The 15,041-nt window shown below is 32.9% G+C and overlaps 2 protein-coding genes across 3 annotated transcripts in view; both read left to right on the top strand.

The window, feature by feature from the left end:
* The first annotated feature begins 995 nt into the window (after nucleotides 1-995).
* On the top strand, nucleotides 996-9,015 carry LOC115424927 (charged multivesicular body protein 6-like). The gene is made up of 8 exons (XM_030142326.1): nucleotides 996-1,217; nucleotides 1,639-1,748; nucleotides 1,956-2,043; nucleotides 2,493-2,579; nucleotides 2,973-3,038; nucleotides 4,371-4,451; nucleotides 8,402-8,477; nucleotides 8,571-9,015. The coding sequence occupies exons 1-8, from the start codon at nucleotides 1,152-1,154 to the stop codon at nucleotides 8,618-8,620; spliced, it is 624 nt and encodes a 207-aa protein (XP_029998186.1). The 5' UTR covers nucleotides 996-1,151; the 3' UTR covers nucleotides 8,621-9,015.
* Nucleotides 9,016-14,327: 5,312 nt separating this feature from the next.
* baiap2a (BAR/IMD domain containing adaptor protein 2a) overlaps nucleotides 14,328-15,041 on the top strand; it is a 197,556-nt gene continuing 196,842 nt past the window's right edge. For both annotated transcript variants that reach the window (XM_030141211.1, XM_030141212.1), the window contains exon 1: nucleotides 14,328-14,524. In XM_030141211.1, the coding sequence (XP_029997071.1) occupies nucleotides 14,453-14,524 (72 nt within the window). In that variant the 5' untranslated portion in view covers nucleotides 14,328-14,452. The remainder of the gene's footprint in view (nucleotides 14,525-15,041) is intronic.

The following is a 15,041-nucleotide window of genomic DNA, read 5'->3' as shown; positions in this document are numbered from 1 at the left end:
GAACATCCAAATGGGTCATATCTGATGACCATGAAAAGATGACGAACTGTATTTTACACCAATTATTTCAACATATTAGTAAATTTTATGTTTCAGAAGTTATTAAACAGTTTAGACAGTTGATGATTTTGTTCGTTGGTGGCTTTGGCTTTTTATGAGTTAATAAAAGATCTGATTTCCATGCCTCTTTTTTCTTTTTTTTTTTTTTTTAGACCTTTATTTAATTGATGATTTACAAAGTATGACAAAACACTTGCCTTAAACCCAGCCCACATAAATATACCAATCTGTACTTAACCGTACACATATTCATACAATTAATTGCTCATGTTCACAATCCATTCCAGTCCAATCCAACTTTATTTATAAAGTACTTTAAAACAACCACTGTGGACCAAAGTGCTGTATAGAAAAATACATAAAAACCAAAATAACAGAGTAAAATACAAGAATAGATTTTAAATAAATAAATAAATAAATAAATAAAATACAGAAGAATAGATAAAACCTAAATAAAAGAATTAAATACAAGAATAGATTAAAAACATGAAAGCTGTACAGTTAAAACAACAACAAATAAGAACAATAAACCAATACCATAAAAGTAAAAATAATACATTCAAACACTTTTTTTTTTTTTTTTTTTTTTTAAATGAGATAAAGGCTTAGAAATCTATAATATTCCGTGGGAGTGTCTGTAATCTTTCTAATGTTCTTCTTCTATGTAATTCAGTCAGAATATGTTTGACCACTGTGTCACTATCTATAAAATTCAGACTGATGATCATTACACTTCTTGTTTGTTGTTGCCTCTTTTTGCCTTAACATGTCATTAAACTAGCAGTAGTTAAAGTTGGATACCACTAAACTTCAATGCCTACACCAGTAATAGTGGAAGAAGCAGCATTATGCATTTAAAGCTCATTTAACACGAATATTAATACACGTCCTTACACTGAACGGAAGTCAAAAATGGATATGATGTTTGTCCTGCTGCGCTTGCCGTAGAAAACACGGAAAAGCCATGAACATGATGTTAGCATGTTAGCTTACTAGCCGTTTTGGGCTTTGTATTACTATGGGGATATGTTTGGTTTAAAGTCGTATTTTTTCTCTTGATGGCGAGGATGCAGTGGGGATGTGGCTAAATAATGGGAAACGTTTTTGGGAGAAAGGGTCGACCCTCGCGTGTAACGGAACAGGACAAAGCTGTTTTGGTGAGCGGCTGTCAGCTTAGTCCCGTTATGTGAATGCAGTGCTAGCATTAGCTTTCCTGCCGCACACTGCTGTGGCCCATAGTTAGCAACAGCAACACCCTCGAATTTTTATCATAACTAATATCTGGAACGTGATTTCTTACGTTGTAAAGTAACGCAACTGTTTCTGTTGCTGGTTATTTGATCAACTTTAATTAATGAACGGAAAAATACAAAACCACCAAAACACTGTGATGCGTTCAATGTAGTCATAGCATTAGTAGTTTTTGGGAATCTTGGTTTTTTTATGATATTAATTGTGTCTTGTATGGTGTCTAGCACAATAATACGTGTGTTTTTGATTCATTGTACTATATTTACCTTGTCACTGTAAGATATTTATATATTGCTTGATAACATAAGGCTTGGTCTTATTTTCTAGCAATTGAAACAGCAGAGAGATAAATTAAAGCAGTACCAAAAGAGAATCACACTACAGCTGGAGAAGGAGAGACTCCTGGCAAAGCAGCTGTTAAAAGATGGGAAAAAAGAGTAAGTATTAAAAACTGAATGCTGAATAGCTAATATAGCTTATTCAACAAAAACATGAAGGCAGACATTGCCATGTAAGCAAATGCACATAGTCCAGAAGTTGCATTAAACAGTTTCACTCATTGTATTTAAAGTGTCAGATCTAACTGCATGTGTCTATACATAACAAAGTTAAATAATCCTTTACTTGACCTCTTTTCATTTCAGAAAGGCACTGCTGCTTCTTAAGAAGAAGCGATATCAGGATCAGCTACTAGACAAGACTGAAAATCAGATTTCCAACTTGGAGCGCATGGTAACGTGTTGTGTTTAATGTCATTACTTCTTCTTCTTCCTTTTTTTTCTTTTTTTTTTTTTTTTTTTTTTTTAAGAAATGCAATCAAGATTTACTGTTGTATTTTACTCATGACAATAAACGTGGAACAGCTAATTCAATTTTTGATATCCACCTGTTTTGATAAGTAATCTCCTTTTGTGTGATAATTATATTAAGCAAATTATCTGTAAATTCCATGGTAGATCTGAGCTGCAAAAATGTGATAAGGTGCAGGAAATCTCTACGGTGGCACGTAATATCAGTAACTTATTGGTGCTATAAACCTTTACCAAGTTACTCTGGTATGAAATAAAGGCAGCTTAAAGTGTATGTCTATATCTAGGTGCAGCTATGTTGTTTTTGTTTGTTGGTCATACATGTAAGGAAGTGTGTATTTTGTTTTTTATACCATAAATATTTATCAACAGGTCCAAGATATTGAGTTCATGCAAATTGAGATGAAAGTCATCGAAGGGCTTAAGGTTGGCAATGATTGTCTGAAGCGTATGCATGAGGTAGGTCTATTTCTATGCATTTTTTTCTGCATTGTGTGTTTAGAATTATGCCCTCCTGTCATAATAATACCCCGTTAAGCTTGTGTTATGTGGGGGGATACTTTAACAATGTCAAATTTTCCACTGATACTTTCTCTAATGTGATCCTTGGGTGAGAATTGGGCAACACAGACAGATTGTGGTTTGTGTTAGCATAGCTGGTGCACATTGTCTGAAGATTAAAGGATTAAGAAGTAAAGCCTTGACTACAGCGGTGTGACTGCTGCACATCCTTGGATACAGCATACAGATCTTTCTCAGGAATTTCAAAAGCAGGCCAGAATATGGGAAGATTTTTTTTATTTTATTTGCAACACTTTTCTAACATTTTCTTCTTCTTCTTCTTTCCAACAGATAATGTCAATAGAAGATGTGGAGAGAATATTGGATGAGACACAGGAATCCATTGAATATCAAAGGGTAAATGTATTCCTGATGTTAGTGTAGTACGGCTGACCAAGATAGTTTTTCCTGTAATTGTTAATCAAAGCAGACATTAATTAATCATTCAAATTGGTGACATTTGAATGATTGTAATGTTGTTGAAATGTATAAATGGCGGAATTCATGACAAACGAATTACCAAAATTATCTTTATTACCCTGCCCCCTGAAGGGGAGGCAAGGGGTGTGGTTTTTGGTTCCGTTTGTTTGCTTGTTTATTTCTTTGTTAACACTCTAGCAGCAAAACTATTGGTTGAATTCATACCAAATTGGGTTTATATATTGCCAGTGATGCAGAATAGATGTCATTACATTTTGGGAAAAGTAGGTCAAAGTTTCAATTTTTTAGGAATTTAAAAAATAAAAAATAAATCTCCCGTTATAATGGGCAAAATTTCATATCTATAAAAACGTCAATTTTGTTTCAATTTACTTCAAACTTGGCACATATATAGAGGCAATTGTTATGCTGACATCAGCACATGCATAGACATGATGACATCAGCTGGATCAATGTCAAAATATGCTACAATATGTGTGAGGGGCGGGGTTTGTTGTGCCTGGAACCACTTTTTCAAAGATTAAAGAATTTTATTTACCATTTGTGTATACATATACACATAAGAACTTCAGTGTGGTCGTTCAAGGAGTCAGATAAAAGATACTAGAAAAAACACATAATTCTGTTAAAAAGGTCATGTGCAGCTATATATATATATATATATATATATACACACACACACACACACACACACACACACACACATATATATATATATATATACAGTAAACAATAGTACAGTAAAGCATGTCAGTTTCACTTTCACTTCCGCTCGGACAATCACGCTGTTACCCCCCCACCCCACCCCCACCCCTGACAAGGATGGACCGCTAATCCCCCCCGCTGTGTCCTGTCCACAATTAAGTTTATTATATCCTGCGTAGATTAATGTTCTTATTCCATTTTTCAGCCAATATATTGGTTATCGGCCAATATCGGATATCAGCCGATATATTGGATATCGGCTTTTTTTAGCCCCCAGTATCAGCATCGGCCCCAAAAATCCCATATCGGTCGAGCTCTAATGCATATACACACATATACAAACATGCATGTACACATATACACATACATTATATTGCACTAAGTCCAGTTTATTTTGCGTTGGCCAGGAGCCTCACTGCAGCAGGGAAGAAGCTGTTGTTTTGATAGTATTTGTTATTGTTATTATAATAAAAAATGTCAAATTAAAAATGCATAAAAACGTGTCATTGCTTCATGGATAATGCTCATGCTTTTTCCCTGCAGCAAATAGATGAAATGTTGGCCGGAGCTCTGACCCAGGAGGATGAGGATGATGTTTTAGCAGAACTGGAGGCTATCACTCAGGTGGGTGTTAGGGCATAAACACAGGTTAAACACACCGTCTGCTGAGTGGACTTTTTTCAACAAACTTCTTCACATTTATACTTACAAGGCTGTGCACCACCTCGCACTTCCCTACGATCGATACTGCAGTTAAAGCTGTAATTGAAGTGGGAATTGAATATAAAAACTACATTTATGTCTTCTCACCTCATAGTGAATTTGATACTGATACTACAATATCTGCCTCTCAAATGGGGGCAAAATTAGGACCATTTTGAGGAAAGTCACACTGTAATTTTAATGTAATAACAGGGTGTAATTGAAACAGTTGTAGATTTGACTTTGGTTGATTCATTATAATTAAAAACTCTGCAGATTCTCCGTCTTTTGTAATTGACTGATTATTCCAAATGACGCACACTCTCAAGCCAATCAAATTACATAAATTATCACATTTCACACTTGAACAGAGAAACTAATTCTAAAGTTGAGTTTGATCCAATTATACAAGTAAAATAAATCAATTGTATTTCACTGTGAATAATTATTTTGCAGTCCAATAAGCTATCAGAGGAAAAGTGTGCGGAGGATCCAAATGGAATAATCATCATTTCCAGTAGTTCGCAAATGCACAAAAGTGTTTCTCTAAGTGTTTGGGAGGGGCCGTCATCTTAATCTGTAATCAGTAACGTATACATTCTACATTTCAGAGTAGAAATAGAAAACTGGAACACATCCCACTACTTTCTGATTCATAACTTTTGAACCAAATGAGTTTAAGACAAATATTACATATAATTAGAAAGGTCTAAATGTTTTTTTCTGTGGTTTTACTTGGTATTTTTATTTCACTGTTTTTAATTGTACAGCAGTTTTTATGTCTTTTTAATCTATTCTTATATTTTAGTCTATCATTTTTCTTTTTTATTCTTCTGTACGACACTATTTTTTAATTGTACAGCTGTTTTGTGTCTTTATTCTTGTATTTTATTCTTGTATTTTGGCTTTTCTCCTATAAGTTGCTTTGGAAAAAAGCGTCTGCCAAATGCATAAATGTAAACGCCACCTGAAACATACTCAAAGGGCAAAATTTAGTTTCAAATATTTTTTTTCAACATTTGCTTATTTTTTGGTACAGATTTGGTCCTACATGACATACTTGATGATAGTAATAAAAAAAGTACTCATAGAACAAACAAAAGTTAAATTAAAAAAAGAATAAAATGATAATAAAAAATAATACGAACGAAGGAGCGATACCGCAGGTCCTTCCTTCCCTCTGCTGTCAGACTCCACAATCAGTCCTGCTCCCAGTAGATCACCACATATATGGTCTACATATGTGGTGTAAGAACAACCCTCCCTCCGTTCCATTTATGTTGTCACCATATTTATATATCTTAAACCGCACCTGTCCAAATCTGTATATATTCAAATCCATATTTATTTATATACAGGGTGGGGAAGCAAAATTTACAATATTTTGAGGCAGGGATTAAAAGACAGTGTATGACCAATTAGTTTATTGAAAGTCATGAGAACTTATTTGCCACAAGAAAATGTACATAATAGAAAATGTTTTTATTCTATGTGTCCTCCTTCTTTCTCAATAACTGCCTTCACACACTTCCTGAAACTTGCGCAAGTGTTCCTCAAATATTCGGGTGACAACTTCTCCCATTCTTCTTTAATAGTATCTTCCAGACTTTCTGGTAATAGTTTTGCTCATAGTCATTCTCTTCTTTCCATTATAAACAGTCTTTATGGACACTCCAACTATTTTTGAAATCTCCTTTGGTGTGACGAGTGCATTCAGCAAATCACACACTCTTTGACGTTTGCTTTCCTGATTACTCATATGGGCAAAAGTTTCTGAAAAGGTATGGATAATAGTGTTAGGTATGATTATGACATCAATATATGTTTGGTTTCAAAACAATCGACGTAGTGCCTGCTGAGAAAAAACAACTAAATGTTCATTGTAAATTTTGCTTCCCCACAATGTATTTTTTATATTTATAACCATTGCATACATTCATAACAAACCATATTTGCACTCTCCTTTTAAACACTTTTTTACTCAGATTTATATGACTGTTTTTGTTTTACGTGTATGGTATATTTATGTGTATATTTTGCTGCTAACAACACTGTAACAACACCCATTGTGGGATCAATAAAGGAATATCTTATCTTATCTTATCTTATCTTATCTTATCTTATCTTATCTTATCTTATCTTATCTTATCTTATCTTATCTTATCTTATCTTATCTTATCTTATCTTATCTTATCTTACCTTACCTTACCTTACCTTACCTTACCTTACCTTACCTTACCTTACCTTACCTTACCTTACCTTACCTTACCTTAATAAAATAAGAAAGAAAAATAGAGAATACAATAATAAAAGCAAAGAAAGGGGGGAAAAAAATAGCCTAATAGACAAATCTGCTTATTCATAATTACATCCTACACACGAGTTATGGACATGTGGTGTTATTAATATTATTAGAGAGCACACAAGTATATATAGCACGCCAAACAGGAAAAAGAAAAAAAAAAATCAAATATTTTTAAATGAATAATATCAAAAACTACTGCATCACAGATGGACAAAAAAATTAATGTCTATTTTTTGCAAGAATTACAAAGTTCTCAAAAGTGAAGCTCCTCTGACATTTTCATCCTCAAATGTATTCAGTTTATACCTTATAAACCCTCTATTTTACAACCTAATAATTGGTTAGAGGAAAAAAATGTTATCATACCTAAACAGAAAGAGTTTTGACAAATGGCAGCGTCACAGATGGACGACAAAAGTAAATATGAAATTAGACGTTTTTTATTTCAATTATCAATATCATATGAGTGTTTTTACAATATTTAGAGTATACAAATAATATTACCATTATATTCAGATGTATTTTGCATAGATAATGCGCCAAAAATAATAATGCAAATTAACCAATGTTGCTGTTAATCACTGGCATATGCCAGGCTGCAAAAATCAAATAATATGTGATCCACTTTTTATGCAGTATATTGAAAAAAAATTTTTTTGTGCTTTTTGCATCCAAAAAATTGGTTTGTTTACATTACAAACACAGCATTTAAAGGGTTAAAAAATGTGACAATTATTGAGTATTTGGTATTTTTATTTACGGCTCCAGTTGATGAAATAGAAAAAAAGTGTAAAAGAATTAAAATCAAACTGTATGAAATTTTTTTTGACATTATTCCACAAGTGTGCCAAAAAGGCACACTTGGTGCTTAGTAAGGGCCTTGCTGGACAGGATACCGGAGGGTTAAGGGGTGGCCATGGCTCAGAAGGTAAAGCGGGTTGTCCGATAACTGGAGGACTGACAGTTCGAATCCCACTCAGTCCCGGTCATGTGCCGTTGTATCCTTGGACTCTTCACCCACTTCACCTCTAATGTCACTCACACTGGTGTATGAATGCTTATGAATGTTTGGAGGTGATCGGAGGGGCCGTTTGGGGCAAATTGTCAGCCACGTTTCCGTCAGTCCTGGGCAGCTGCGGACAGTTTACCACCACCAGAGTGTGAACGTGAGAGCGAATGAATAATGATCAATAATGCTACAGAAATCTAATCCATTATTATTATTAGTTATTAGATTTTATAAAATGAACCTAGAGTGATGGCAGAAAACTGTCACTTTCCAAACATTCACAATCTTTCACAATTTTTTTCTCATTTCAAAATACATTTTCCTGAAAATATAAGTAATTACCTTCCCCAAAAATATCAGTTTGGTGTAGATTATAGTAATTCACTTTTTTGGACCAGATGTTAACCTTCCTTTAACTTCACCCTGAAGGTGTTTTGGACTGTGTTATCGTTTGGAAATCCATTTGTCTCCCAGGTAGAGAATTACAGGATGTTTTCCAAGTTTCCTTCACTGGTCAGCTGACTTTTTTTTTTTTTTTTTCTTTTTTTCTTTTTAAAGGGAGAAGATGTAGCACTTCCAGAGGTCCCAACTGAACCACTCCCAGAAGTCCCGGAGGCAGCTGAGGCTGAACCAGGTATTGGTTTTCCCTTTTCCACGCAGTAAACGTACTTATATGTGATTGAACTGATAGTATTTATTGTTTTTGTTCTGATGTTTGTGTTTCTAGAGAGAAGAAAAGCGAAGAACAAGCCAGACAGAGAAATGCTGGCAGCTTAACAGACTGGATTTGTGCTTGATATCCTGACGCTGAGTTCCCAGTACTTGTAGTAAGCTGTCTCTGTACAGATGGATATTCTGTTATTTCCACTATTTGATTCTCAGTTGTTCCTGGGTGAAGCTGGGACCTGCAGACTGTCTTTGTCTCGGGTATTTTTATCGACTCTGTGAACCTGGACCAGCGCTCTGTCTGTACTTTGACTCGTCCGTCTTCTGGACTAATGGCTTAAATGAAGTAACTCATTCTGTTCCTCTGTGTCTGACTTGAATTAACAAAAGCAATGTCACATTGTAACTGCTCTGGTTCTGGTGGAACTGACTGACAGGACGGATTTTTAGATGTTTTACACACATAATTCAGTTGTTTTACATATTAAATAGAGCTGTGGCAACAATACGTTTCCCTGCCTTTTGAATCACGTTATGTTTATGTTTTGTTTGTTTGTTTTGCAATTTAAAAATAAGAAGATGTCTTCACTGGAAAAAAACAAAATCTTACCAAGTGTATTTTTCTCATTTCTAGTACAAATATCTCATCACACTTAAAATAAGACATAATCACCTAAAGAGTAACTTTTCAGTGAGATATAAGAACTGATTTTTAGACAATAGATCTGGAAAATCCTATTTCAAAAAATCATACCAAGATAATTTTTACTTCTTTCATTGGCAGATTTTTGCTAGAATTAAGCAAGAAATGCTTGAATAAAAAAAAATAAATCTTGAATTAAGCAAAGAAAGAAATCTTTAAGCAAGCAAAAAAAAAAAAAATTTTTTTGAATTAAGCAAAAAAAAAAATCTTGAATTAAGAAAAAAAATCTTGGATTAAGTCAAAAAAAAAATCTTGAATTAAGCAAAAAAAAATCTTGAGCAAAAAAAAATCTTGAATTGAGCAAAAAAAAAAAAAAAAAAAAAAAATCTTGAATTAAGCGAAAAAAAAAAAGTTCAACTCAGCAAAAAAAAAAAAAAAAATTGAATTAAGCAAAAAAAAAATCTTGAATTAAGCAAAAAAAATCTTGGTTTAAGCCAAAAAAAAAAATCTTGAATTAAGCAAAATAAAATCTTGAATTGAGCAAAAAAAAATCTTGAACAAAAAAAATAAATAAAAAATCTTGAATTAAGCAAAAAGAAAGTATATATATCTTGAATTAAGCAAAAAAAAAAAAAAAGAAACTCTGCCAATGGAACAAGTGAAAATTATCTTAGTAAGACTTCTTGAAATAAGATTTTCCAGATCTATTGTCTAAAAATAAGTTCTTATATCTCTCTGAAAAGTTACTCTTCAGGTGATGATGTCTTGTTTTAAGCGTGATGAGATATTTCAACTAGAAAAAACAAAACTACACTTGGTAAGATCTAGATTTTTCCAGTGTATATACAAGCAAGGAATGGATGAACATGTGAATATAAAGTTTGAGATTGTTACTTAACCCTTTCATGTATGAATTATGAGAACCTTAATCAAGATTTTTTTTCCTGAGTCTTTTTATCCCTCTTTAGGCATGAAAAAAAAAACAATGTGATTGAATTTTTTTATTTATTTATTTTTTTTAAATCAACCTGTTTTTCATGGAGTTACAAAAATGTCCACTCAGCTACACCATGAATTTTATTCTTGAAGCAAAGAAACATGTATTTAAAACCCAATATCATACAGTGATATGAAAACAGTGAAATGAAACCATGTTTAATGCAGCTAATCTGACGTTTTCTCACATTTGAACATATTCTAATATGAGTTATTACTCACTTCATGGAGATAATATGCAAAAAATAAATATTAATTGATTTCCACTCAAGAACCAATCAGGAACAGCAAAGTTACAGTAATGGTATGAATTGCAGTTTATGAGATGATGCATAAGTGTCCACTGTGTTGGTTGATATGGAACTAAAACTACAAAACCCATGAATACACAAGATTAAAACTGTAGAGTAACTGTCCACTGTAGTGACCACTATGCATGAAAGGGTTAAACACAAGCTGTAATTAAGAATAGAGTTGTTCTCCGAAGAGTGGGGGTGGTGGCGGGTTAAAAAAAAAAAATTAAAAAAAATGGTCACAAGCCAACAAAGGTTAGGAATCGCTGCAGTAAATTGCTGCATTTATTTACAATATAGCTTTCTGTTTGACAGTTTGTCCAGAAGGGGGCACTGTTTGCTAGTTTTTGCCTCCTCAGTGTACAGGTGTCTTATATCCAGTTACTGACAAGTAGAAAACTCTGCTGATGTGTAGGATGTGTTTACAGAGGAAAGCTAATGTAGTGTTTACAGTCCTGCACTCACTGGGCACTTAGACTAATTTGCATGTATAGTTAACACAAATAATTTACTGTGAGAAAAACATCACCTATAGTGTTGTCAGTCAAGGTGGGCTGACCACACTGTGTCCGTTATGCAATTATTCATGAAATTATACAAGCACAAAGAAAGGAAACTTAGTGGTTTATATAATCAAGATCTGATTTACAGGACACTGCTTCTATTATAACTGAAGATTTAAACGTGCAGGGACAGAGAAGCGACACTGAAGACCAAGATTATACACAAAAGGTCTGTAAATCAGTTTGTTTTGACAGTTTGCCCGGATGGTATTCTATTTAGAGCAGCCATTTCTCAGTCCAAATGTTACACCAGGGAACATAAATAACAAGTTTAGTCTGGTCTGGTGTTTACAAAAGGCACAGACACATCCTGAAAGAAATAATGTTTTTGTCTGGTTTTTATTGATGGATTTCAAGGGTAGATGTATGTGTTGTGGACAAGAGTTTCACAGCTTTATACAAAAAAAAAAAAAAAAAGCGTCTGAAAAAACTGATGCATCATGATGTTTCCTATAGAAGAGGATTAGGGCCACTGGAAAAAAAAAAATTGAGGTCCAATATATTTTTTAAAATTATTATTATTCTGAGAAAAAAGTCAGAATTCTGAGAATATCATATATCTGAGTTTGAAGTCAGAATTCTGAAATTAACCCTTTCATGCACAAATTTTGAGAACCTTAGTCACATTTTTTTTTTCCTGAGTGTTTTTATTCCTCTTTAGGCCTGAGAAAAAACAAAAAAACAAACAATATGATTGAAAAATTTTTTTAACAAACCTATTTTTCATAGAGTTACAAAAATGTCCACCATATGTTTAATTTTTGAAGCAAAGAAACATGTATTTAAAACGCAATATCAGAAAGTGATATACTGTGTGAAATCTATGAAATAAAAATATTTTTAATGCAGCTAATCTGATGTATTCTCTCATTTTCACCCTTAGGGGTCATACTCTAATTCTAGCTATTACTCACTTCATGGAGATTAAATAAATAAATAAATGAATAAATAAAAATACTCAAACATGTTACTGCAGATCACGTTTATCTAAAACAGTAAAGTTACAGTAATAGTATGAATGTCAGTGTATGGGATGATGTAGAAGTGTCCACTGTGTTGGCTGAAATGCAAGTAAAACAACAAAACCCATGAATATACAAGAGAACAGCTGTAGAAGAACTGTCCACTGGAGTGACCAGTATGCATGAAATGGTTCAAGTCAGAATTCTCTGTTTCTGTTTTTGTTGTACTTTGTATATTATTGTTTTATTCTTATTGTCTTTCTTTAAACTAATGCTGTAATGAGGTGAGATTAATTTTATAAGCCCCACGGGGTTTTCTGATCTCACCTGCGCAATTTGTTTCTTTGGTTGTCCTAATGTCTGATTTGTTGTTGTGCAAAATAAAAATAAATAAATAAAATTCTCAGGAAAAATGACAGATATCTGAGAAAAAAAAATGTCAGAATTCTGAGAAAAAAGTCAGAATTCTGAGAAAAAAGTCACACATTATTCTCAGATTTCTGACTTTAATCACAGAATTCTGACTTTTTTTCCTCACAATTTTTTTAAAAATATGTTGGACCTTAATTTTTTTTCTCCAGTGGCCCTAATCTTCCGTAGTTTCCAATATAGGCAGTTAATTAATTAAAAAAAAAACAAAAAACTTTTACTTTCCTGGGTCTCAGGAAGTTAAATATAAAAAGGCACCAACATTATTGATTGATTGATTTTTGATGACGGAACGTATTTCTATTATTACTACTATCATCATTGTTTTACACAGATATATGCTGAATGTTGTAGGTTTGTTAAAAATCAGCTGGTGCAGAAATAAAGTGGGGCGGGCACCAAATCTGGAGGCTACTTTGACAAGATGGTGCTGCGTTAAATTGCTGTGGGAAATTCTGCATCTGTAGGTTTCAAGTGCCATGGACTAGGTGAAGACAAGATTTTTAAAAACTGATGTATTCATTATTGTTCTTTAGTTCTTTTTTTTTACTTCAGAATTTGAGACGAATAAACAAATAAAATAAATTAATTAATTAATAAAAAATCACCTCCTCAGCTAGTTCATGATGCTTGAATCCTGCAGACACAGTACACTGCAAAATGAAAAATCTAACCAAGTGTATTTTTGTCATTTTTCATCAAAATATCTCATCACACTTAAAATAAGACATAATCATCGAAAGAGTAACTTTTCAGTGAGATATAAGAACTGATTTTTAGACAATAGATCTGGAAAATCTTGTTTCAAGAAATCTTACCAAGATAAGTTTCACTTGTTCCATTGGCTGATTTTTTTTTTTGCTTAATTAAAGATTTTTTTTTTTTTTTTTTTTTGCTTAATTCAAGAATTTTTTTGTTTTTGCTTAATTGAAGATATTTTATTTTTGCTTAATTCAAGATTATTATTTTTTGCTTAATTCAAGATTGTTTTTTTGCTTAATTCAAGATTTTTTCTTTTGTTTAATTCAAGAAAATTTATATATATATACTTTTTTTTTTTTTTTTTCGGAATTCAACATTTCATCCATTCCTTGCTTTTATACACACACTGGGAAAAATCTGTATCTTACCAAGTGTATTTTTCTCATTTCTAGTCCAAATATGTCATCACACTTAAAATAAGACATAATCACCCAAAAAGTAACTTTTCAGTGAGATATAAGAACTGATTTTTGACAATATATCTTGAAAATCTTATTTCAAGAAATCCTACCAGGGTAAGTTTCATTTGTTCTATTGGCAGAGTTTTTTTTTTTTTTTTTTTTTGCTTAATTCAAGATTATTATTATTATTATTTTTTTGCTTAAGTCAACACACCTAGATTTTTCCAATGAACTACCTTGTATTTGGTGAGATAGTGGAAAACCCTTTTTTTTTTTTTTTTTGCTTAACCCAAGTTATTTATTTATTTATTTATTTATTTATTTAGCTTAAATCAACACACCTAGATTTTTCATTGGAAAAATCTAGGTTCATTTTTCCAATGAGCTTCCAATGAAGCGTCTTTGAGTACTTAGAAAAGCGCTATACAAAACCGATGTATTATTATTAATAATAATTTTACTATTATTATTTATTATTATTATTATTATTATTATTATTATTATAAGTACCATGTATTCAATGAGATTGCGGAAAACTCCTTTTTTTTTTTTTGGCTTAATTCAAGATTTTTTTTAATTTTTTTTTTGCCTAATTCAAGATTTTTATTTATTTATTTTTTTTTTGCTTAAGTCAAAACACCTACATTTTTCCAATGAACTACCTTGTATTCGACGAGATTGCAGAAAACCCGAGCTTTCACCGCGTCCGTAAAGGCATCACCGCACTGTCAGCTGTGCAGAGGGAAGGTGCGTTCAGTTGGTGTGGGGTTTCGAACGCGCAGCATCGTCAGACTCTCACAGTCGCACTGCCTCCCTTAATTGTTTGATCCCACTCGTGTATTAGAAGCTTTCCTCCCTTTTCCACGGATACACGCTCCACGGAAAATACCGTTTATGGTCCTGGCTGAAGATCTCACCATGTCTCGCACCGACGAGGTTCACCGTCTGACGGAAAACGTCTATAAGGTAAGAAAGGCTTCAACTCCAACTAATGAATAAAGTTTGGAAATGAATGTGATCAGACGGTTTGAGGACGGAGGCGGAAATATGAGACACATTTAAGAACAGACTTTACTGTGTATTAGTCGTGGTGCGTTTACGGTCTGGTGTTCTTTCTTTCTTCGACACTCTTTGGGCGGTAGCTGATTGTTTTTGACAAATGATCAAATGCTGTCTGTGGGGTTTCTTCCACCTCTGCAGAACATTTTCCACTCCCAGTTTAATATATGTATACTGCAGCATGTCTGAACCAAACCACCTTATTTGTTCAATCATATAATTTCCCATGTTTTTTTTTTTTTTTTTTTTTTTTTTTTTTTTAATATGCTGTGTATTTCTACAAACACCTTCTGCTCTGTAAATACTGCAGACTGATGCACTGATGATGGACTGGAGTTTTTCTTTCCTATACCAGGATCTATATTGCATTCCTGAAGTCAATGTTTGACTGGCAGTAAAGGCTGGGCTTCTCTGTTGCAACAAG

This window comes from Sphaeramia orbicularis, chromosome 8, assembly GCF_902148855.1.
Source record: "Sphaeramia orbicularis chromosome 8, fSphaOr1.1, whole genome shotgun sequence".
NCBI lineage: Eukaryota > Metazoa > Chordata > Actinopteri > Kurtiformes > Apogonidae > Sphaeramia > Sphaeramia orbicularis.
Note: the sequence above shows the minus strand (reverse complement) of the source record. Positions and strands in the feature narration are given on the sequence as shown.

Coding starts and splice junctions, on each gene's coding strand:
- LOC115424927 (XM_030142326.1), top strand. CDS start 1,152: ATGGGAAACGTTTTTGGGAGAAAGGGTCGACCCTCGCGTGTAACGGAA. Junction 2,044..2,492: donor TTTCCAACTTGGAGCGCATG/GTAACGTGTTGT, acceptor ATTTATCAACAG/GTCCAAGATATTGAGTTCAT. Junction 2,580..2,972: donor GTCTGAAGCGTATGCATGAG/GTAGGTCTATTT, acceptor TCTTTCCAACAG/ATAATGTCAATAGAAGATGT.